We start from the raw sequence: 27001 nt of genomic DNA, 5'->3' as shown, positions 1-27001 counted from the left end.
GTACTTACAAGCAGACAAAGTGTGTAGACAGAAAAGGGAGAATGGACGCATTTTGGTGTAAAAAGTCAAGATAAAGGTGAAGTTATAACACTGAAACACCCTCAGGAAGAGCTGCTTTAAGACATGGCTAGCTAGTTAGCGGCTAACATCCATCCGCAGTGTTTTAGCTACTTCTAAATCACTAATCACCGTCTCCATGGCAACAAATAACGTACGCTTCTTACAAGTACCATTATCACTGGAGGACGAGGAATAGCTAAACAGGCTTCACTACACACCGTAGGAGGATACAATAGCTCATTGCCGTCACAATGTAAACAAATGCCATGGGTGGATCTACACCTGACATCCACTGTAATGATATCAAGTACAATAGCGTATCTAGTCGATACTACTATGATTACATCGATATTTTTTAGTGTCACAAAAACGTTTTTGTTTTTTTGAATTCATGCTGTATTTATAAAGTCAGTAAATACGTCCCTGGACACACGAGGACTTTGAATATGACCAATGTATGATCCTGTAACTACTTGGTATCGGATCCATACCTAAATGTGTGGTATCATCCAAAGCTAATGTAAAGTATCAAACAACAGAAGAATAAATTATTATTACAATTTAACAGAAGTGTAGCTAGAACATGTTCAAACTGAAAATAAGCAGATATTAACAGTAAATGAACAAGTAGATTAATAATCCATTTTTACAGTTTGTCCCTCATAATGTGTACAAAATAATAGGTGTATAAATGACAATATGTTACTGCATACGTCAGCAGACTAATTAGGAGTCTTTGTTTGTTTTCTTACTACTAAAAGACAAGAAATATATGTTTAATGTACCTAAAGATTTTTTGTTAAAATAAAGCCAATAATGCAATTTTTTGTGGTGCCCTTTATTTAATAAAGTATCAAAATACATTTTGGTACCGGTACCAAAATATTGGTATGGAGACGACCCTAGTCTGCACATGCGCAGTATTGCAGGATAATCCTTTGCGTGAAAGGAGGGGGAGGAGCTGTCAAAATGATTATGATTGATTAAGCATTTAGATGATAATAAAGCGCACCTATTAAGACACAACATTCATTGTTTTAAATAGTAAAATTATTTAGTCCTTGTTATTGATGAAATGTTTTACCGTTAAGTTTGTCCTTGGGTCCGTGTACGGAGCGTCACATCTATTTGGACCACTCTGTCCTAAGACAGCACCGCCTGGAGGTTCAAAGTGCACAATATGTGTAAGTATATATATACTTAACGGTATATATACCGTTAAGTTTGTCCTTGGGTCCGTGTACGGAGCGTCACATCTATTTGGACCACTCTGTCCTAAGACAGCACCGCCTGGAGGTTCAAAGTGCACAATTGAATAGCTCGCTAGAACGCTATTTTTACACGCTGCAATGTAGTTGTTCGTATGTAGCTCGGGGACACAAACCCAGCAATGTTGGAGACACTGTGCTCAAAGATCTGTTGACGGGAGAGGATTCTGCCGGCAAGAAGGGCTGTTAATCCTAATTTATTGAAAGAGGAAATGAGAACAAGTGCTCGGGGCAGTGGCCACACTCCACTGCTTTGCCACAAAGTCACAGAAAGCAGATGCAACGTTCACTAAGTGTTGCACAAAAAACACCGTTCAACTCTAAACATGTATTGAATCAGAAAAGGTATGTACAAACCCCAAAAGCAGTGAAGTTGTCACGTTGTGTAAATGGTAAATAAAAAGAGAATACAACAAATCCTTTTCAACTTATATTCAATTGAATAGACTGCAAAGACAAGATATTTCATGTTCACACGGAGAAACTTTTATTTTTTGCAAATATTAGCTCATTTGGAATGTGATGCCTGCAACATGTTTCAAAAAAGCTGGCACAAGTGGCAAAAAAGAGTGAGAGAAGTTGAGGAATGCTCATCAAAGACTTATTTGGAACATCCCACAGGTGAAGAGGCTCATTGGGAACAGGTGGGTGCCATGATTGGGTATAAAAGCAGCTTCCATGAAATGCTCAGTCATTCACAAACAAGGACGGGGCGATTTCACCATCTACGCTCCGTAATATCATCAAAAGGTTCAGACAATCTGGAGAAATCGGCCAGGCTGAAAACCAACGTTGAATGCCCATGACCTTCGATCCCTCAGGCGGTACTGCATCAAAAAGCGACATCCGTGTGTAAAGGATATCACCACATGGGCTCAGGAACACTTCAGGAACCCACTGTCAGTAACTACAGTTGGTCGCTACATCTGTAAGTGCAAGTTAAAACTCTACCCATTTATCATTATCATTTACTATGCAAAGCCAAAGCCATTTATCAACAACACCCAGAAACGCAGCCGGCTTCGCTGGGCCCGAGCTCATCTAAGATGGACTGACGCAAAGTGTAAAAGAGTTCTGTGGTCTGACGAGTCCACATTTTAAACAGTTTTTGGAAACTGTGGACGTGGTGTCTTCCGGACCAAAGAGGAAAAGAACCATCCGGACTGTTATAGGCGCAAAGTGTAAAAGCCAGCATGTGTAATGGTATGGGGGTGTATTAGTGCCCAAGGCAAGGGTAACTTACACACCTGTGGAAAAAAAACATTAATGCTGAAATGTACATACAGGTTTTGGAACAACATATTGTGGAGTCTCGGCTAGAAACCCCCGCCCGATCAGGTAAGAGTTCCCACAGGGCCAGCAGCCACAGTGACTGCAGAGCTCAACACAGCAGGAGGAGGCGAAGCCTGGGTAGGGTCATTGAGTGGAGGTATATCCCAAATTTTCTCCTCAATCAGCATGAGAGCCAGCACCTGCTCAGAGCCAACACCTGCTCTGAGTCAGGCAATCAAATATTTGCTACTTAAGCTCAGAGCTCTGTCTCGCTGTAGTGATGGGTTGATGAGGCGTCATGAAGCGTTTCGACACATTGCAAAACTGTATTGATACTGTGTCGATACTGTGTCACTAAATACTGACATCTGCTGGACATTAAAAATCCCTACAGGCAACCTATGGACCGACTCAACTGACACTGATTTTATGACCTAGTATATACAATAATATAAACCAAGTCATTGTATTTCATTTAGGATTATTTCATATCTTCATTTAAATAAAAATATATTTTTATCTTTTTTAGATACAGTCAAATAATGTGAACATGTATCGTGACTAGGATGGTAGAAGGTGGGGATTGAACCCCAGTAACCGATTGCTGCCACGGCCACTCTACCAACTTCGCCACGCCGTCATTCCTGTACCTTCTCTAGGAACAGTAGTGATGGGTCCTGCAACACAGATGCATCGGCGCATGCGTCGAGCTCATAGAGCAAAACCCTGTGTCGGTGCGCGTACCGCTTTTAGAAAGTCACGTGACCGATCATGAGCTGCTTTGGTCACGTGACCGATACGCGAACTGTATCGCACTGATGCCTCCTCTGTGCCCTGTGAGCAACGTTCCCTCTAAGGTGCGCGCCTGCGCAATTGCGCAGTGCTCAAGCGTCCTCCGCGCACACCGTGCGCCGCACAGCCAATATATGCCGCGCACCAAATCAAACCCATCTGAATTCTAAACAAAATAAACACATTTATTCTGTGTAATTTTGAAATGCAACTTTGAGTGACAGTGACAACAAGCGGCCCTGACGGTGTTCGTCAACAACACGCATTGCGCCGCTTCCTAATAAACACAGTTTGGCGCGCAGGCGTCAGTGCGATACAGTTCATGAGCGGTCACGTGACCAGAACAGCTCATGAGCGGTCATGTGACCAAAACAGCTCGTGTTCGGTCACGTGACTTTCTAAAAGCGATACGCGCACCGACACAGGGTATCGCTCTATGAGCTCGACGCATGCGCCGACGCATCTGTGTTGCCGGACCCAACACTAGGAAGAACTTTATTTGGCATTCAAGGGGAACGCCCCCTTGAATAAACAGCGCTGAGTGCGTTTTGTACCTGCAACCCCTGCTTCTGTGTGCTGGTTTGGGTTCAGACTGTACAACATGTTGCCATCCAAGCAACGTTACCATGGACGCCCCTGCTTATTTCAGCAAGACAATGCCAAGCAACGTGTTACAACAGCGGGGCTTCATAGTAAAAGAATGCAGGTACTAGACTGGCCTGCCTGTAGTCCAGACCTGTCTCCCATTGAAAATGTGTGGTGCAATATGAAGCCTAAAATACAACGGAGACAACTTTTTTGCAATGTGTTGCTGCCATTAAATTCTAAGTTAATGATTTGCAAAAAAAATGAAGTTTCTCAGTGTGAACATGAAATATCTTGTCTTTGCAGTCTATTCAATTGAATATAAGTTGAAAAGGATTTGTTGTATTCTCTTCTTTACCATTTACACAACGTGACAACTTCACTGGTTTTGTATATATTTTGTGACATGCCACATATAGGCACGGTTTATGTGAAGGTTTGCTTGGTGAGTCATGAGAAGGCAAATGATAGAAACAAATGTTGCAGAATGACTCAAAGGCTGTAAAATTAGAGGGGAGCCTGGTCCTGATGGCCAGCTGTGAGAGACACAGTGTCGCAGTGATTGCTTGCTAGAGGCAAGTTGTGGAACCGGATTACTAAATATCCCAGGGACATTGTACAATGTGCTCCTTTTTGGTCTTAACAAATGCCCACAGAAAACATCTCTCTGATAAAGAATCTTTGTTAGCATTGACTTCATTATCAGTTCACTCCAGAGAGAACACGGGTGAGATAAAACCCTTAGATTAGAATGCTGATCTTTAGGACATATCACCTAGCGTCAAGTTCTAAAACTAAATAATGCCCTACGGCAGGGGTGACCATTACGTCGATGGCGAGCTACGGGTCGATGACAGAGGGTGTGTCAGTCCATTGCCAGCCAGGCATTAATAAAATAGACCTAATTAGATTGGCAAATGTGATTTTAACTGTAAAATTCAATAAAATATATTTGCATTAAAAAAAAAAAAGACCTAAAAATTAGTGATCGTCAATCTTCATTAAGACGTCACTTTCGTCACTTGATTGACACTCACGGCACCCGAGGATCTTGTGAGCTCATTATTAGGAAAAAATAACCGACAAGAAGGCGAGAAACACTTTTTATTTCACTCTCGCTTCGTACCTGCCGTCAAAACTCTAAAGACCGACTGCACCGTTCCGGTCTTCACAACAAAAGCCCTGCTTCATCCTGCTTGAGCTAACAAAATAAGAGTCTCAGAAAGATAGCGTGCAAGACATTGAGTTTGCTGCCAATGTATTTATTGTGAAGTGTATAAAAGGAGTATGGAAGCTGGACAAATAAGATGGCAAAAAGCAAGCACTGTCATGTGGCATTGGACAGAGAGGAGGACTTTTGTTCTCCTCCATTTGAAAATGTGTAGGTTATCATCACTACTGTCTGATTCCAATCAATGCAAGTCATCACAATCATACCAACTTATATATGTTCAACATGCTTGTACTATCATTAAACACCTTTAACTTGTTAAACCTTTAACTTGTTACGTCTCGTCTTAAGACCCACTTTTATTCTTTGGCTTTTAACACTACGTGAGTTGTGTGGTCTCCTGTCCTCTGTTGTCCTGTGTTTTTTTTTTTTTTTTTTAAATACATTTTGATGTCTATTTTACTGTTTTAATTGGTTTTACCCTTTAAAAATAGTTTTTAATCATATTTATTTTTTATATGGTATCTGTATTGGTTTTCTATTCATTTATTCTTTGTTTTTATTCAGTCATTGGTGTAGCATAATATTGTTTTTAATATTGTTTTTAACATGGCTGTGCAGCACTTTGGAAACATTCTTGTTGTGTAAATGTGCTATATAAATAAAGTGAATTGGATTGGATTAACTTAACAAAAACCCCTCTTTCATAAATATAAATTATATATATGAATGAGGTAGATCCCCTCCGCTTGGTCCATTGAAAAGTAGCTGGCCTGCGAAAAAGTGTGGGCACTCCTGCCCTACAGATATGATTATTTCAATGAGTTAATAAAAGTACAATGCAGCTGAGCTAGGCTCCAGCACCCCCCGCGACCCCAAAAGGGACAAGCGGTAGAAAATGGATGGATAATGCAATTTGACGTGAAGTTTAAACTCAGTATGACAAACAAGCGATCATAACAGTTCCCTTCATACACAGCTCTATTGACTATAGTTCGTACTACTGGGCTTTTCCACTTTGCACAGCCCCCATCTGGGAGAGACACTCAAACAGTGTAAGCAAAGGATGGTTAAATAAGCAAGGCCAATGTCCTCTCATGAGGGAGACCTTTCGTCCTTGGAGCGGAGCGGCTTAGCATTGGTTTCAGCAGATGGCCTGGACTGACTACATATACATCGCCATTACTAATCTGCTCGCCACATTCTGAAGACAACTGAGCATATACGCTAATCAAGCTAGCACGAGTTAAGGTGGATTTTAGGTCTTGTTGTTTGCAAAATTGCATGTTGACACGTTCTAGCTGTGTTGCGCGAATCTGACGGTGCCAAGCAAACCAACGAGTCCTAGCGTCCTCTCTAGCGGTAGTGTCCCTCCACAATGCTAAATTGCTAATCCTCGCCTTCATGGTGTGAATAAAATAAGTTTCTTACAAGGACGAGAAACATCTAAACATGCTACACTACGCACCACAAAGAAGCCAGTTAGAGCTCTGGAATGTTAACAGTGGTGGCAGGGGAGCGATACAAATATAGACAGTAACAATACAAAGTGTAGTATCAATCAATCAATCAATGTTTACTTATATAGCCCTAAATCACGAGTGTCTCAAAGGGCTGCACAAGGCACAACGACATCCTCGGCTCAGATCCAACATCAGGGCAAGAAAAAACATTACCAGTATACAGTAGGGTTGTTGGTATACCAGTACTAGTATAGTATCGCGGTACTAATGAATCAAAAACGGTACTATACTGTTTGAAAAGTTCCGCTTTGCCATTTTTTTTTTACAGGCATGACGGCGCGTCGTCGTGATATTGCTGGTTTTATGAGCAGAGGAGCATGTTCGGCAGCGCGCACACACAGAGTACTTACAAGCAAACAGTGTGTATACAGAAAATGGAGAATGGACGCATTTTGGTGTAAAAAGTAAAGATAAAGGTGAAGTCATAACACTGAAACGTCCTCAGGAAGAGGTGCTTTAAGACATGGCTAACTCGCTAGCGGCTAACGTCCAGCCGCAGTCTGCAGTGTTTTAGCTACTTCTAAATCACTAAAACAGAGAAAATACGTCCCTGGACACGTGAGAACTTAAATTATGACCAATGTATGATCCTGTAACTACTTGGTATCGGATTGATACCTATATTTGTGGTATCATCCAAAACTAATGCAAAGTATCAAACAACAGAAGAATAAGTGATTATTACATTTTAACAGAAGTGTAGATAGAACATGTTAAAACGGAAAATAACCAAATATTAACAGTAACTGAACAAGTAGATTAATAATACATTTTTAGAGTTTGTCCCTCATAATGTTTACAAAATAATAGGTGTATAAATGACACAATATGTTACTGCATATATCAGCAGACTACTTAGGAGTCTTTGTTTGTTTACTTACTACTAAAAGACAAGTTGTCTAGTATGTTCACTATTTTATTTAAGGACTAAATTACAATAATAAACATATGTTTCATGTACCCTAAGATTTTTTGTCAAAATAAAGCCAATAATGCCATTTTTTGCGGTCCCCTTTATTTAGAAAAGTATCAAAATACATTTTAGTACCGGTACCAAAATATTGGTATCGAGACAACCCCATTATACAGTCAATCAAATACAGTGATTTAGATAGAGATTTTTTTATTACCACAGAATAATTTTGTGAGGTTATTGTTATTAGACTCAGGAAATAAGTCCCAGGACACAGGAAAACTTAAAAGTGCAAAAGCCAAAGGATTTAAAATCAGAGCCAATGGTATTTTTTGCTTTTGTTTAGTTATTTCACACTATCCATCCATCCATTTTCTACCGCTTGTCCCTTTTGGGGTCGCGGGGGGTGATGGAGCCTATCTCAGCTGCATTCGGGCAGAAGGCAGGGTACACCCTGGACAAGTCGCCACCACATCGCCGGGCCAACACAGATAAACTAGTTTTGTTTAAATTATAGTATGTACTGCAATATTAATAAGTAAATTATTTAAATATTTAATTAATATTGTTACACTGCCATTTTGTGTTTCAGTCTGATTATAATTTATGAAAAATTCAACCATTCAATGATCTTGTATCAGTATCAGCATTGGTATGGCCAATAATGCTCCTGTAAGTATTTGGTACTGGATCGATGCCTGGACTTGTAATATCGCTCCAAAACTAAAATATCCAAAAACAGAATAATAAGTGCTTATTACATTTTAACAGAGGGGTCGATACCACAGTGTTACAACAGTAAATAACCAGTTATTAACAAGGAGGTGAAAAATCTTTGAGAAAATAATACAACTGGAAATGTCAGTAACTAAATTAGGAACATTTGTAACCTGTTTTGAAATGGTTCAATGACCATTTATATACCAAACATATGGTGATATCAATCATTATAGCAGGGAGATCGCAATTAATCTGGTGGTAGAGATTTTTGGCCATAACGCTCATCCCTATTCTGAAGCTTCATATCCGTCTTGATGTCTGGAAGTAGCTGGTGGTTTCAGAGTGTTATCAGCTACGTGGCAAGTTCAGTTCCTTGTGTCCCCTTAAAACCGGAACGTGACAGTCGATGACTTTAAAAAAGGGGAAACGTTCAGACGTAAGTACGGATGTAGTCGGTAGGAAGGTTTCAAGAGGAAGAAGGAAACAGCATAAATAAGATGAAAGAGAGCAAGTGTGTGGGGGAGATTCAGCCCAACAAAAGGGAAGAACATCATGTCTGCTTCAAAAAGCAAATTAGTCCTATGGGGAAAGCAGCCAACAAATGATTCGGATGAATTGTGGACAGGACCAGAGGCAGCACTTATGCAGTCTATTTTAGACTCATATTATTTCTAGAAATAACCTGGAAAGAAATTTGTCTCATCATAGCCGGCCTGTTATTCTGTATTCCCTTAAGATGTATTTTATTCAAGGAGGATTCTAATTTACATTGAACACACTTCCTTGTGGTCTAGATTATATATGTAGTGGATATGCTTTGGTGTAAATCTTGCTCCAACCAACGTCACATTATTTCACTTCCTATTCCAGTATGTCTGCAAAGGGCATTCCCTTTAGATGCAAATTAACCCCTCCACGCCCAACGTGTTGATATTTTGCAGAGAACACACACAACAGAAAGGACAAAGGTTAGGTTTTATACAACTTCTGTTATACTATTGTGATTAAAAATGTAGTGTTGTACATTTGTATGCAAATAAATAAATAAAATATTGAGATGACATATACGTACATACATACATACATACATATGGGGGGTAATGCCGGAACAAGGAGAATTTTTTTTTTTTTTTAATTGGTATATCGCCCAGGCCTAAAGACATGGATTATGATGGTAGCGTATACAGTACAGGCCAAAAGTTTGGTCACACCTTCTCCTCATTCGTTTTCTTTATTTTCATGACTATTTACATTGTAGATTATCACTGAAGGCATCAAAACTATGAATGAACACATGTGGAGTTATGTACTTAACAAAAAAGGTGAAATAACTGAAGACGGGTTTTATCTCGATGAGCTTCAAGAGGTAGTCACCTGAAATGGCTTCAAAAGTGTGCTTGAAGCTCATGGAGAGAATGCCAAGAGTGTGCAAAGCAGTAATCAGAGCAAAAAGAAACTAGAATATTTTTTTGTTAAGTACATAACTCCACACGTGATCCTTCATAGTTTTGATGTGACAATCTACAAGTCATGAAAATAAAGAAAACACATTGAATGTCCAAACTTTTGGCCTGTACTGTATATTAAAAAAACAAAACCACCACAGTGAAGGAAATAGCAGCATGTATTTTCTAATCCCTTCATCCAACCAAGGTTGCAGGCAGACATGTTGAGGCGAGGCGAAAGCATGACGTCTGAAATAAGCATCTCTTGTACGGCATTTCAGAGTGGACACTGAACAAAACTATCTCAACTGCAGCAGATATTTCACATTTACAAGCCCCTAAGGTTGGTGAAAATTCAGAAACAGAATTAAAAAAAATGTTATGCCTCTGAAGTAGTCATTAAACGAGAAGTCCGCCTACTGAGTAGGTTTGGCAGAATCTGACAAGACCAAAGCATACCTCACTAGTGCTCAGTTCAGGGTGCAATGATTTCTTAGTTTTTGTGGCTTTACTTCAGTTTTCCCCCTGCATCACTATGACAACCACGAGTCTTGAGGACGATACACGCAGGAACTCGGTAAATCAGGCAGTAGGACTCCAGTGTGTTTACTGTACAGCGTTTTAGTGTGGTGCCTGCTGGACATCATGCAGAGGATGAACAGACAGTCCAGTCTAGAAAGTGGAGTCCACTCCAAATGTTAGCTGCTAGACTCAATCAAGCCAGCTAGTGACCAATTTGCTGACTCACTATGTGAAGATGACCATTTCATTTCATGATTATTGTCACCAAACTTAGCACTTTTACCACGGTTTACATCCCTATATTGTAGTAATAAAATAAGCATTAACAATTAAAAAACACAGCAAAATGATATAATGTAACAAGAAGAGATATGTTGATACTACTAATGACATATTTGTCTTTAAACAAATGTAAAACATTCAGGGTTTTTGATTGTGGCGATGCGCCACTGCAACTTTTGAGCCGCCACACCTTAAAATTGTGTTTTTTGTTACATGAAAACAAATTAAAGTAATATAATGTATTGTACTGTCCAGGAGAAGACACAATGTCTGGCCCTCTTTTTAGCTTTCATTGCCAATCTTATGTTAACAATTCCAACAAGCATTTCCTCCATGCTTCACTCTTGGACACACAACTGTAAGATCAGCACTGTGTGAGAACATTTTAACAAGAACTGGGCAACAAATCATGTTAGAATCTGCTTTTAAATATTTAGGATTTTTACATGATGACCACTTGAGTTTTAAGGAGCACATTCAGTATGTTGTTAAAAAAACCTGAAACTTTTACTGGGATTTTATTATAAAAACAAGTCTTGCTTTTCTTTTACTGTGAAACAGAAATTGGTGGAAACAACCTTTTTACCGGTTATTGACTATGGAGATGTGTTGTACATGAATGCTACTGCTGGTTGTCTCCACAAGCTGGATAGTGTGTACCACGGGGCACTGAGATTCATCACCAAGTCTGAAGTCTACCTTGTCTGTATGCACATGTGTCATGTGAGCAAGTTTTAATGTTGTAAATGTGATGTTTTATGTATTGTTTACTGTTTTTAATGTAACCTTGCTGCTGCCCTCTTGGCCAGGTCTCCCTCGGAAAAGAGATCTTTGATCTCAATGGGATTTTTTACCTGGTTAAATGAAGGCTAAATAAAATAAAAACAACGCTTCCTCATTCTTAGCCGAAACCGTTGGTCAACAGACCATGAGAGAAATCAACATCATAACACACTAGCATACTGTACACTTTTAAGTAGCAGTAGAGTGGAAAAACAAATTGACCTTTTATGCTTAATTGTGTTTCATTGTATCCATTAAACCAGTGGTCCCCAACCACCGGGCCATGGCCCGGTACCGGTCGGCGGACCGATTGGTACCGGGCCGCACAAAAATATATATGTATATATAATTTTTTAATTGTTTATAAATGAAATCAACATAAAAAACACAATATATACATTATATATCAATATAGATCAATACAGTCTGCAGGGATACAGTCCGTAAGCACACATGATTGTATTAATTTATGTAAAAAAAAAAAAAAAACATTTTTTTTATGTGTATTTTAAGGTATATAATTGAAATAGAGATTTTTGTACATGCCATAACCTTCAATAACCTCTTTGATAATCTTTTACCTTATATTATATTGTATATTCCTTTTTTTTATACCTTCGATTAAATTTTTTTAATCTTTTATTTACCTTCTATTTAACCTTTTTTTTTAACCTATTGACCTTATTTGACTGGATTTTACCTTGTTTTTTTAATCTTCTTTAGCTTTTATATTCCTACTTTTACCTATTTTAATTTTTATCTACCTTTTATCTTTTAACTTCTTTTACTTTTTACCTTCCTATTTAACTTATTTTACCTTTACCATTTACCTTCCATTTACCTAATTTGACCATCTTCTTATCTTGTTTTACCTTCTATATTCTTACTTGTACCTTTTATTTACCTTATTTTATCTTCTATTTAACTTATTTTACTTTTTATTTATCTTCTAGATACACCACCTTCTTTTACCTTTTATTTACCTTATATTTTTCTTTTAACTTCTACCTTTTAACATTATTTACCTTCTATTTACCTTGTTGTACCTTATATCTACTTTACATTTACTTGTATTTACAACTTTATCTCCTATTTACCTTTTTTCACCTCATTCTACCTTTAATTTACTTATATTACCTTTTATTTACCTTCTATTCAAATTGTTTTACCTTCTTTATGCTGTCTGGATTTTTATACATTTTTATTAGTTGCACGCATTACGCGATTAATCGGAACAGAATATTAATCAAAATAATCGATTAATCGTTGCAGAACTACTCAACGCATAGTACATTTATATGATCGCTGACTCGGGTGAATGAGATGTGCTTTCTGCTGGAAAAAACTGCCTATTTTTGGACGAGGAACAATCATTTGGAACTTTGCGCTGCATTCCTTTGCTGTACGTCTTCTAAAGTCATATGAGAATTGAATGCTGATGGCACTTCTGTAACTGGGCTTACATAACAGAATTCATCCAAGAGGAAGTTCAGCCGCAGCAACAGAGCATTTCATAATTATGGTTTCTGCAGACAAGCCATTCCCGCATATGAAGGATGGGAAAAAAAGGTTTTTGCTTACCTTGAGGACTTCTCCACGTTTAAAGCTAAGTTCATCTTCAGCAGTGGCTTTGAAATCGTATTTGGCAATGGCCTCCATGGTTTGCGTGCAAGTGGATTTCTTGGCTGGTGTCGTGATTGGGGGACTGAATAAAAAATAAAAACACAGCTTATCCCGGCTTCCAAGGCCAGATGCTTTTCTCCCGAGTCTCTCCTCCCGTCTGTGACCCGTTGCCGTAGGGCTTTGACCTTACATAAAGGCCGCAGCAAGGTTCCTGTCAGAAGGGGGAGAGAAGAAGCTGACTAAGATGTGCGGCACAGGTGTGTGAGAAATGTAGACAAAGTAGCTGAGGTAGGGAATTCCTTTTAGCAACACACCCACTTCCTTGAAATAAATGTACCGTAAATTCCACTACTTTTTAATCACGCTTTGAACCCTGCGGCTTTAACGGTGCGGCTAAGTTATGGATTTTCTTTTACTGACAGCCATAATGCAATAGCTTAAAAACAAACAATAACACACTGATAAGGTGTGTTACTGTTTGTGCTATGGCGCCATCTTTTGGACGAGTTCACTCACTGCAGGGGCTGAAGTGTCCTTCCATTTAGTCCTTTCAACCAGAAGTAGAAGTGTGTTCAGTCTACTAGCCGTCCATAGCGTTCCTACTCGTACGGATTCTCCATTCATTACTCCAATTAGACAAAACGGTACTATATTATGTTTGAAAAGTACCAGTTCGCCATTTTTTTTACATGCATGACGGCACGTCGTCACGTCATGACATTGTTGGTTTTTCAAGCAGAGGAGCATGTTGGGCAGCGCACACACACAGAGTACTTACAAGCAGACACAGAGTGTAGACAGAAAAGGGAGAATGGACGCATTTTGGTGTAAAAAGTCAAGATAAAGGTGAAGTTATAACACCGAAACACCCTCAGGAAGAGGCACTTTAAGACATGGCTAGCTAGCTAGCTAGCAGCTAACATCAATCCACAGTGTTTTAGCTACTTCTAAATCACTAATCCTGGCCTCCATGGCGACAAATAAAGTACAAGTACCATTATCACTGGAAGACGAGGAATAGCTAAACATGCTTCGTAGGAGGATACAATAGCTCACCGGCGTCACAATGTAAACAAATGCCATGGGTGGATCTACACCTGACATCCACTGTAAAGATACCAGGTACAAGAGTGTATCTAGTCGCTACTACTATGATTACATTGATATTTTTTATCATCACAAAATCTATTTTCCTTTTTTAAAAACATTCATATTATGTTCATAAACTCAGGAAATACGTCCCTGGACACATGAGAACTTAAATTACGACCAATGTATGATCCTGTAACTACTTGGTATCGGATCGATACCTAAATGTATGGTATCATCCAAAACCAATGTAAAATATCAAAGAAGAGAAGAATAAGTGATTATTACATTTTAACAGAAGTGTAGATAGAACATGTTCAAACAGAAAATAAGCAGATATTAACAGTAAATGAACAAGTAGATTAATAATCCATTTTTACAGTTTGTCCCTCATAATGTAGACAAAATAATAGGTAGATAAATGACAATATGTTACTGCATACGTCAGCAGACTAATTAGGAGTCTTTGTTTGTTTACTTACTACTAAAAGACAAGTTGTCTAGTATGTTCACTATTTTATTTAAGGACTAAATTACAATAATAAAAATATGTTTCGTGTACCCTAACATTTTTTGTTCAAATAAAAACAATGACATTTTTTGTGGTCCCCTTTATTTAGAAAAGTATTGAAATACATTTTGGTACCGGTACCAAAATATTGGTATCGAGACAACCCTAGTGTGTATGTGTACAATATTTTAGAAAAATGACTCTCTCGTTATCAGGATATAAAATCACTGATATTGTGATATATTATGAATTTGAATTTCCCACAGGGATCAATAAAGTACTTTATATTCTATTCTATTAGTTTGTGCAGATCACACAACACTAGATGCAACAATCACAAAAAAACAAACTCCGGAGGGACTGATAATAACTGTGTACTTTTATGTTTCTGCAAAAATTGCTTCGTCATCACAGAAAACAATGCGGTCCTGACATTGTTGGTCAAAAGCTAAACTCATTTTTCAGTGAATGACTGAAAAAAAGTTAACTATTTCTGTCTTTATAGGCAATGTTTGTATGAACATTCCGAGCCCTGCCAATGACCACAAACAGTCTGCCTGCTAACCACCTGTGCAGACTGGAGATGAAGTGATACATTAGCTTGACCTGCAGCTGCTGAAGGGATAAAACTGCATTATCTCCTTTAGTTGTCGTCAAATGAATCCAACACAACCCGACGTCGTCGTAAAACCATGCAATCTTGTAGAGATCTAACGCGTTACTATTTCCAAACCAGTAGTCAGATTAAAGTTTACTTAACCCAAGTCACTGTGCGTTACTATTTTTTATTATCCCTCGTAAAAAGAAATTGTATTTCTTCCTGCGGTCTTGGAAAGTGACGTCACGTAAGCGACAAGTCACGTTTTTACCATGAGGATGACACACGTGTGCGACACCAAAGTAAACAATGGAGAGCTGAGAAAGAAGCATGTTTTCAAGTTGGAAATTCAGTCATTATTTCGAGTTAAAGAAGTTGGTAGGGCAGTATGTTATCGAGGAAATGCTGCCCTTAAGCACAGTTGACTCGCCCTCGTTTCGTGCCATAATAAACAAGATCCTTGCTACGATCAACGCGACGTGCTTCACAGAACATCCTTTTTGTCTTACCTGGAGATGGAGTATGGACAGATGGAGAGCAACCTGAAAGCTGCACTGAAAGAGGAATAAACTTTCTGACAAGAAGTTTGAGAGGCTTTTGTTAATGAGGTACAACCACTGGTTTACTCGCCCCATGCCACTGTTTGACTCGTAACTTGGTTATAACAATAGAACAATTAGAGCTAACATGTGGTGTTATACACTGTTTTGTAAAAGCACACCTAGCTGCTCTGATGTTGTGAACAACAGGTTCAGTGTTCACAAGAAAAGCTAAACATAATTTAATAGTTACATTTATATCTGTAGATTTTGCCATTGCAGTACTAACAGTCAGGTAAAAAAGACAGTATTTATTTTATAAAAAACAATTAATTTATGTCAACTAGGGCTGGGCGATATATCGATATATATCGCGGGTTTATCTCTGTGCGATATAAAAAATGACTATATGGCGATATTAGAGTATACGTTCTCACGCAGTTGCTTTTAGCTGCGGGCATTACACTACAGGCTTTTTTCACTCTTTCTTGTCTCTCCTTCTCACAGAGACTTAAAACAAGCTCACCTTCTTACATACGTCACGTGTGCAACGTCATACGCCCTCGCTGAGCAGAGAGGTAGCGGCATGGGTAACATTAGCTGTGATGCTAGCAGAGTGGTGCGAGTGGTAATACGAGAGAAAGAAGATGCGAATCTGGTAACAAATGAAGGAAGAATTAATTCCTAAGAAAAACAGCACGGGGTCCATCGTCTGGCCTTCAAGCGGGAAGATGTCGAACAAGTATGCGGCAAAAGCGTTGCTACAAAAAGTAGCACCTACTGCTAATTTGTAGCATCATTTGAAAAGTCACCCGCCAGAGAATGAGGAGTGTTATAAACTCTGCATGTCAGCATCTCCGTTCGGTGCCACACTCACAAAATGCCGAAGCAACCATTTCCACATCAACACCGTATGAAACAAATAGTCAACAACAGAAGGAGATAGTGTCCGCAGGAAACTACCACATAGCGAAGGACATATACCATTTGATTTCCTATTATGCAGCTCATTTTTATTTGACACTTATTGAAATATCTTGTGTGACATCAAAGTGCACCTTATTTCTTTTAAACTATTGTTGTTGCGTTCTGTACAAAAAGTGCACTTTAATTTAGTGTTGTTTTGATATGTCATCTTAGTGACATCATGCACAAAAGTGCACTAATAGCTTGTTTTAAAATGTCTCTGACAATCTTGCACTTTCTGTTTTGAAACGTCATGAATGTTTGTGCCACTGCTTAATAAATGTGCTTAATAACTGTTTAATAAATACACTTTTGGTAAATTGACTTAATTGTGGTTTCCCTCTCTCCATGAAAGCTTAAAAGTAGCATATATTAATGCAGTATGAAGACGAATGTTTTAATGTAGACACATAGAATCATCATACTGATGTGATTATATGCATCAAGTGTTCATTCAAGGCTAAGGCAAAATATCCACATATATATCGTGTACCGTGACATTACCTAAAAATATCCACATATTAATAAAAGGCCCTAATGTCAACTGCTGTAAAGAAAAACAGTTAAAAAAAATATATATATATATATATATATATATATATATATATATATATATATATATATATATATATATATATATATATATAGATAAAACAAGTATTTATGTCCAGCAAAGAAAGACTGTCATTATTTATTTTTTAAATATGTAAAAACAAGCATTTATGTTAAGTGCAGTTGTTGATGTTAAATAAAGTGATTATTGTAGCTGCATTGCTGAATGTAACTACCGTATTTTTCGGAGTATAAGTCGCACCTGCCGAAAATGCATAATAAAGAAGGAAAAAAACATATAAGTCACACTGGAGTATAAGTTGCATTTTTTGTGGAAATGTATTTGATAAAATCCAACACCAAGAATAGACATTTGAAAGGCAATTTAAAATGTCTAAAGAATAGTGAACAACAGGCTGAATAAGTGTACGTTATATGAGGCATAAATAACCAACTGGTATGTTAACGTAACATATTATGGTAAGAGTCATTCAAATAACTATAACATATAGAACATGCTATACGTTTACCAAACAATCTGTCACTCCTAATTGCTAAATCCCATGAAATCTTATACGTCTAGTCTCTTACGTGAATGAGATAAATAATATTATTTGATATTTCACGGTAATGTGTTAATAATTTCACACATAAGTCGCTCTTGAGTATAAGTCGCACCCCCATCCAAACTATGAAAAAAAACTGCGACTTATAGTCCGAAAAATACGGTAGTTACTTTTAAAAATCAACTAATCAGTAAAGTAACTAAGTTACTTTCTAAAGGAGTAATCAGTAGTCATTGATCAGATGAGTTTTTTCATTCATTTTCATTTCATTTTTGTATTTATGTCCTTCATTGATGTGCATCTTTGATCGATAGACAATTATACCTCAATTATACACTTACACACCAATGCCTGAGAAGGCAACTGTGGCGACACTGCCTGTTGCTTTATTTTTTTTCACAGAGAACGTCAGGTTGCAACAGAGGATGGAGCAAGAAAACAATTCGATCCGCAACTGTTTTGGAATGAAATTATCGTCGGACAGGCGATCGATAATATCGTTGTTATCGCTGTCAAACAATGTAACACAATGCAATAACAAGGCAGGCGTTTTATAGGACGCACACACAGATGGAATCCACGGTAAATTCTCTATTTTTTCTGTTGTCACTTATAGATAATATAAATAGTATATTAATTGTCACAAAATCGTGCTTTTTTTTTTTTTTTTAACAGATTTGCTCCAGTGGGAGCTGCGCCCTGTCTCCTGCCATGCTAGGGCTAGCATGCTGGCTAACAATAACCGCGATGCAAAGTGCTCATCAAACTCACTTATATGAGTATAGCATAATAGGGGAGCGAGGCGTCAACACACAACAAGGACAAAAGCGGGGTTTTTAAACGAAGAAAAGACGTCCATGATTGAACGGAGCTTCGCGGTTGGCAAACATGACAAGGAGGAGAAAACACCTTCTTTTTTTCATAGCGCAAGCTGTTGTTGCTAAGCTAAGCTAGGCTAGGCTAGCCTGCGTCGTGAGAAGCTAAGATAGGCTAGGCTAGGCTAAGCTAAGCTAGGCTAGCCGGGCTGAACTTGACTAGCCTGCGTCGTGAGAGGAAACAGCGGGGCGAACTTTCAGCTTCCTCCCCCCCACCCCCCAAAAAAATTAAAAAAACGGAACGCTGAAGTTAAAACTCACCACTCGATGTTATCCGCGTCGACGTTACCACCGTAACAAATAAATCCGCGTGGAGTTGTTATCCGCTTTTGGGCGGTAGAAGGGAAAAGAAGCCGATGGTCTTCCAGCCCGTCCTCGGAGCCCGACTGTGGCTGTTAGCATCAGTGTTAGCATTAGCTTAGCGACCTTTTATTTACGCTTCCTTCCACGAGCGGGGATTGGTCAAGCCTGGGCTGAAGCCCCGCCCACTCCGGCTGTTTTGCCTAACAGCCTCACCCCCCCCCCCCAACCCCCCTTCCGTAACTGTCAACACCCAATGGCCCCCTGATCGACTTCCACTTTCTTATTTCTATTTTCATTTGTTAAACTTACGTCAACTATTTTACTTTATTCAGTCACTCTTCATATGTGAAGTGTAGTTTGTCTCTTTTTAAACACCTAGACAAGAGGTTTACGAACATACTTGCCAACGCTGGGGGTGTGTGTGTATATATATATATATATATATATATATATATATATATATATATATATATATATATATATATATATATATATATATATACACATATATATCCATCCATCCATTTTCTACCGCTTATTCCCTTCAGGGTCGCGCTGGAGCCTATCTCAGCTACAATCAGGCGGAAGGCAGGGTACACCCTGGACAAGTCGCCACCTCATCGCAGGGCCAACACAGATAGACAGACAACATTCACACTCACATTCACACACCAGGGACCATTTAGTGTTGCCAATCAACCTATCCCCAGGTGCATGTCTTTGGAGGTGGGAGGAAGCCGGAGTACCCGGAGGGAACCCACGCAGTTACGGGGAGGACATGCAAACTCCACACAGAAAGATCCCGAGCCCGGGATTGAACCCCGGACTGCTCAGGACCTTCGTATTGTGAGGCACATGCACTAACCCCTGTTCCACTGTGCTGCCCATATATATATATATATATATATATATATATATATATATATATATATATATATATATATATATATATATATATATATATATATATATATATATATATATATATATATATATATATATAGGCTCCAGCACCCCCCTCGACCCCAAAAAGGGACAAGTGGTAGAAAATGGATGGTTGGATGAATATATATATAGCTGTAATTCACTGAAATTAAAGTATTTCTCATATATATATATATATATATATATATATATATATATATATATATATATATATATATATATATATATATATATATATAAAATACTTGAATTTCAGTGAATTACAGCTATATAAGTTGTGTTCATAAGTTTACATACCCTGGGAGAATGTATGATTTCTTGGCCATTCTTCAGAGGATATGAATGATAACACACAAACCTTTCTTCCACTCATGCTTAACGGTTGTGTGAAGCTATTTATTGGCAAACAACTGTGTTTACTCTTTTCAAATCAAAATGACAAAAGAAAGTACCCAAAATGACTCTGAACTTTGATCTGATAACACGCACAAAAGTTGACACAAACCGGTTTGAATGGCTAATCAAGGTTCCAATCCTCACCTGTGACATGTTTGTGTGTAATGAATGTGTGTGTATAAAAGGTCAGTGAGTTTCTGGGCTTCTGCCAGACCATTGCATCTTTCATCCAGTGCTGCACACATGTTTCTGGATTCTGAGTCATGGGGAAGGCAAAATAATTGTCAAAGGATCTTCGAGAAAAGGTCATTGAACTGCATAAAACAGGAAAGAGGTATAAAAAGATATCCAAGGAATTGAACAGTGTTCAAACGCTGATTAAGAAGTGGAAAATGAGGGATTCTGTTGAAACCAAACCACGGTCAGGTAGACAAGCAAAGATTTCAGCCACAACTGCCAGGAAAATTGTTGGAGATGCAAAGAAAAATCCACAAATAACTTCAGCTGAAATACAGGACTCTGAAAAATGGTGGTGTGGCTGTTTCAAGATGCACAATAAGGAGGCACTTGAAGAAAAATGGGCTGCATGGTCGAGTCGCCAGAAGAAAGCCATTTCTGCGCAAATGTCACAAAGTATCCCGCTTACATTACGCCAAACAGCACAGAGACAAGCCTCAAAACTTCTGGAACAAAGTCATTTGGAGTGATGAGACCAAAATGGAACTTTTTGGCCACAACCATAAAAGTTACATGTGGAGAGGAGTCAACGAGGCCTATGATGAAAGGAACACCATTCCTACTGTGAAACACGGAGGTGGATCACTGATGTTTTGGGGATGTTTGAGCTACAAAGGCACAGGAAAGTTGGCCAAAATTGATGGCAAGATGAATGCAGGATAGTCTTCCCAACGTGTCCTGGGTCTTCCCCGTGGCCTCCTACCGGTCGGACGTGCCCTAAACACCTCCCTAGGGAGGCGTTCGGGTGGCATCCTGAGCAGATGCCCGAACCACCTCATCTGGCTCCTCTCCATGTGGAGGAGCAGCGGCTTTACTTTGAGTTCCTCCCGGATGACAGAGCTTCTCACCCTATCTCTAAGGGAGAGACCCAACACCCGGCGGAGGAAACTCATTTGGGCCGCTTGTACCCGTGATCTTGTCCTTTCGGTCATAACCCAAAGTTCATGACCATAGGTGAGGATGGGAACGTAGATTGACCGGTAAATTGAGAGCTTTGCCTTCCGGCTCAGCTCCTTCTTCACCACAACGGACCAATGGCACATTTAAGTAATTGTTTAAAGATGTATTTATTTATTTATTTCATTTCGTCCTCCATACGTAAATAAGTATGTCAATACTGAAGCAAATTATTTTTAATATGTATTAAAATTGTGGGCCTAATGAGGCCATTCAATAAAAGAATGCATGAGAAAAAAATTTATAATTATAAAAAAACCATTTCTCAACAAAGTACTTTTGTAAAATAAAAATAAAAAAACACTTTTCAGGTTATTATCTACTAAAAAATAATAGTGTAATTCAGTACGCGATGGAGAGTCAAAAACTCATCTTGAAAAAAAAAAAAAATATATTTTTCAATAAAATGTGTAATTAATTAAAATGGGAATGAAATCAATACATGAGTTATCGATTTAGTTCATGTAAAAGTACATTTAATTAGGATTTCAATATTTAATTTGTTATGTTACAATTCAATTAATTATTAATTTCATTATTTCACGATTTAATACATTTCTCAATTCATTGATTTATTTTCTACTAAATAACAAATGAACACTTTTATGATAAAATAATAATGCCGCATTTTATGAAACATTTACCTATTTAATTCAAATTCTAATTAATTCATGAACACATTTTAGTTATGTTTTATATATATATATATATATATATATATATATATATATATATATATATATATATATATATATATATATATATATATTAGTAAATCAGTTCTTAAAATAATTTTTTATGTATATGTAAAAACATTTTTTGAATCATGGTTTATTATAATCCTTAAGTTATTTACAAAAATATAATAAAGCAAAAAATAAACATATTCCCTGTAACCCTTTGAAGGGGGCGTGGCCTCAGTTTTAACCACTTCATAGATTACAGCTTTATAAAAAAAAAAATATCTATAATAAATATACATACATACATTTACTAAAAGTTACATACATACATTTTATTGCTAAGCCAAAGCTACTGTATATATATATATATATATATATATATATATATATATATATATATATATATATATATATATATATATATATATATATATATATAATTACTTATTTCTTTCAGTAAATCAGCTCTTAAAATACATTTTGATGTAATGGCTTTTAAAAAAAAAAGCTAAGCGAGACTTTCTAATTCTTTAAAATATATTTTAATCAGTTTTATTTAATTTGATTATTTATTTCATTCATTTTTATTTTTCGTTTTTTTTAAACCTGTCCGATTTTTATTTACTTTTTCAACATTTTTTTTGGTGGATTTTCGTGATTTTTAACACTTTTTTAACCTAATTAGTATAGCATTGGGGAGCAGCTTGAGCTGTTTTTTTGTTTTTTTAAGTGCTTCATAAATACACAGTAGCTGATATAAAAAAACTTCGCTACACATCTTAAAACAAAGCCTAGTGCCCGGCCAACATTTAGTCAGACACAGAGTTGGGAGCTGTACACTTTATCAGAACGCGACGTCGCCGTTCAGAAGTATGTGCAACATTAGCACAGTGGCGCACGTTCCGAAGGCTTCACTACATGTCTTAAAATAAAGCCTAGTGCCCCGGCCAACTATTTTACGATGAATGAATAAATGCCACATTTTATGAAACATTTATGTATTTAATTCCAATTCTAATGACTTACGACCCATTTAAGTTATTATTAAACAATGTATTTATTTAATTTTGTCCCATTTGAGCCCCCATAGTGTGAACACGTCATACTCATTTCTTATCATTATTATTATCAGCCAATATAAAAAAAATCTGTAGAATTGTTGCCCAAACGATTTATTGTTAATATTGTTTCAACTAACTTAATTATGTGTCTATATTATTTTAACAGTGTGTATAGTATTTTGCATTTCTTTATTGTTTTCGTTGAAAAAATGTCATGTTTGCAAGGTTGTCCCAAACGGCAAGACTTTGACAATGCTGCCCCCTGCTGGACATTTGTTGTACTGCCACATCCTCCAGGCCACAGAACAGAGGTGTCACATTTTTAATGCATTTTATTAGTAGATTTTTTTAAATTAAAATGTAAAAAAAATATGGTAAATTGCAATAATTCTACCACACAATGTAGTGTATATTACTGTAAATGGAGAAACAGTACTGCTGTTTTTATGGTTAAAAAAAAAAAGGCAGCTCAGTTGCCAGAACTTTACTGTAAAATTTAAATTAGTATTTTTTACTGCAAATAAAAAAAACTGCAATTTTATCATAACATTATGTTACCTGAGCTGCCAGTTATATATATATATATATATATATATATATATATATATATATATATATATATATATATATATATATATATATATATATATATATATATATATATATATATATATATATAATGGATAACTTGCTTTGAAATCAGAAGTCAAAGAAGTATTTATTTGTATTTAAAAATTGTTTTTTTGGGAAAGTATGATAATACAATATAGAAAATTATGAAGTACTTTACTGATGCAAATTATTTTTCCAGGTCCCTGCGGGCCACCTTAAAATGATGTGGCGGGCCAGCTCTGGCCCCCGGGTCTTGAGTTGGACACCTGTGCATTAAAGCCACAGACACGCAGAAGTGACTAAAACCACTTTTTAAACGCTCGAAGAATTCATTGAAAAGAATACAAATCATTTCAAAACATTTGTGAGAAAAAGTGATTTTAATGTGAAATCCATCAAAATGTCATGAAGTACAGGAAGCAGACGTTATGGAAAACAAACCATGAGTACAAAACGTGGACTTTTAAAAAAGTTAGTAATAAAATAGAATATTCACAAGTAACGCAGACCTTCCATGTTTTCCTCGCTTTGAAATGATGATGTCATCGTCTCATTTGCATAACGATGCTTTCCACACGAGACAAAAAGTGAGCCAAACAAAAACCATGAAAAGCCAACATTTTTTTCTTTACAAATACACATTTTTCTTCTTCTTTTGACTGCCGCTACATCTTCTTATGCTCTGGCAGACAGGAATCCACATTTTCAGCAGCTATTTTCAAGTCAGTGATCTCCGACGTCCGCACACATCTCACCGATCGACACCTGTATCACCTTGTTAGGGGTCTGTACCTCCTTATTAGGGGTCTGTATCTCCTTGTTAGGGGTCTGTATCTCCTTGTTAGGGGTCTGTATCTCCTTGTTAGGGGTCTGTACCTCCTTGTTAGGGGTCTGTATCTCCTTGTTAGGGGTCTGTACCTCCTTGTTAGGGGTCTGTATCACCTTGTTAGGGGTCTGTATCACCTTGTTAGGGGTCTGTATCTCCTTGTTAGGGGTCTGTATCTACTTGTTAGGGGTCTGTACCTCCTTGTTAGGGGTCTGTATCTCCTTGTTAGGGGTTTGTATCACCTTGTTAGGGGTCTGTATCTCCTTGTTAGGGGTCTGTATCTACTTGTTAGGGGTCTGTACCTCCTTGTTAGGGGTCTGTATCTCCTTGTTAGGGGTCTGTACCTCCTTGTTAGGGGTCTGTACCTCCTTGTTAGGGGTCTGTATCACCTTGTTAGGGGTCTGTATCTCCTTGTTAGGGGTCTGTATCTCCTTGTTAGGGGTCTGTATCTACTTGTTAGGGGTCTGTATCACCTTGATAGGGGTCTGTATCTCCTTGTTAGGGGTCTGTACCTCCTTGTTAGGGGTCTGTACCTCCTTGTTAGGGGTCTGTATCTCCTTGTTAGGGGTCTGTATCTCCTTGTTAGGGGTCTGTACCTCCTTGTTAGGGGTCTGTATCTCCTTGTTAGGGGTCTGTATCTCCTTGTTAGGGGTCTGTATCTCCTTGTTAGGGGTCTGTACCTCCTTGTTAGGGGTCTGTACCTCCTTGTTAGGGGTCTGTACCTCCTTGTTAGGGGTCTGTATCACCTTGTTAGGGGTCTGTATCTCCTTGTTAGGGGTCTGTATCTACTTGTTAGGGGTCTGTATCACCTTGATAGGGGTCTGTATCTACTTGTTAGGGGTCTGTACCGCCTTGTTAGGGGTCTGTACCTCCTTGTTAGGGGTCTGTACCTCCTTGTTAGGGGTCTGTACCTCCTTGTTAGGGGTCTGTATCTCCTTGTTAGGGGTCTGTATCTCCTTGTTAGGGGTCTGTATCTCCTTGTTAGGGGTCTGTATCTCCTTGTTAGGGGTCTGTACCTCCTTGTTAGGGGTCTGTATCTCCTTGTTAGGGGTCTGTACCTCCTTGTTAGGGGTCTGTATCTCCTTGTTAGGGGTCTGTATCACCTTGTTAGGGGTCTGTATCACCTTGTTAGGGGTCTGTACCTCCTTGTTAGGGGTCTGTATCACCTTGTTAGGGGTCTGTACCTCCTTGTTAGGGGTCTGTATCTCCTTGTTAGGGGTCTGTATCACCTTGTTAGGGGTCTGTATCACCTTGTTAGGGGTCTGTACCTCCTTGTTAGGGGTCTGTATCTCCTTGTTAGGGGTCTGTATCTCCTTGTTAGGGGTCTGTATCACCTTGTTAGGGGTCTGTATCACCTTGTTAGGGGTCTGTACCTCCTTGTTAGGGGTCTGTATCACCTTGTTAGGGGTCTGTACCTCCTTGTTAGGGGTCTGTATCTCCTTGTTAGGGGTCTGTATCACCTTGTTAGGGGTCTGTATCACCTTGTTAGGGGTCTGTACCTCCTTGTTAGGGGTCTGTATCTCCTTGTTAGGGGTCTGTATCTACTTGTTAGGGGTATGTACCTCCTTGATAGGGGTCTGTATCTCCTTGTTAGCGGTCTGTATCTCCTTGTTAGGGGTCTGTATCTCCTTGATAGGGGTCTGTATCTTCTTGTTAGGGGTCTGTATCTACTTGTTAGGGGTCTGTATCTCCTTGTTAGGGGTCTGTATCTCCTTGATAGGGGTCTGTATCTCCTTGTTAGGGGTCTGTATCTCCTTGTTAGGGGTCTGTATCTCCTTGTTAGGGGTCTGTATCTCCTTGATAGGGGTCTGTATCTCCTTGTTAGGGGTCTGTATCTCCTTGTTAGGGGTCTGTATCTCCTTGTTAGGGGTCTGTATCTCCTTGTTAGGGGTCTGTACCTCCTTGATAGGGGTCTGTATCTCCTTGATAGGGGTCTGTACCTCCTTGTTAGGGGTCTGTACCTCCTTGATAGGGGTCTGTATCTCCTTGTTAGGGGTCTGTATCACCTTGTTAGGGGTCTGTATCACCTTGTTAGGGGTCTGTACCTCCTTGTTAGGGGTCTGTATCTCCTTGTTAGGGGTCTGTATCACCTTGTTAGGGGTCTGTATCACCTTGTTAGGGGTCTGTACCTCCTTGTTAGGGGTCTGTATCTCCTTGTTAGCGGTCTGTATCTCCTTGTTAGGGGTCTGTATCTCCTTGATAGGGGTCTGTATCTCCTTGTTAGGGGTCTGTATCTCCTTGTTAGGGGTCTGTATCTCCTTGTTAGGGGTCTGTATCTCCTTGTTAGGGGTCTGTATCTCCTTGATAGGGGTCTGTATCTCCTTGT

General features: G+C 38.3%; 1 protein-coding gene across 2 annotated transcripts in view; it reads right to left on the bottom strand.

Moving 5' to 3' along the window:
- Positions 1-19078, bottom strand: part of grb2b (growth factor receptor-bound protein 2b) — an 83061-nt gene extending 63983 nt beyond the window's left edge. For both annotated transcript variants that reach the window (XM_062037221.1, XM_062037222.1), the window contains exons 1-2: positions 18917-19078; positions 12918-13170 (exon numbers count right to left, since the gene is read on the bottom strand). In XM_062037221.1, coding sequence (XP_061893205.1) covers positions 12918-12995 — 78 coding nt within the window. In that variant the 5' untranslated portion in view covers positions 12996-13170; positions 18917-19078. The remainder of the gene's footprint in view (positions 1-12917; positions 13171-18916) is intronic.
- Positions 19079-27001: the final 7923 nt, after the last annotated feature.

Source organism: Entelurus aequoreus, linkage group LG25 (genome assembly GCF_033978785.1).
Source record: "Entelurus aequoreus isolate RoL-2023_Sb linkage group LG25, RoL_Eaeq_v1.1, whole genome shotgun sequence".
NCBI lineage: Eukaryota > Metazoa > Chordata > Actinopteri > Syngnathiformes > Syngnathidae > Entelurus > Entelurus aequoreus.
This window is presented reverse-complemented; position numbering and strand designations above follow the sequence as displayed.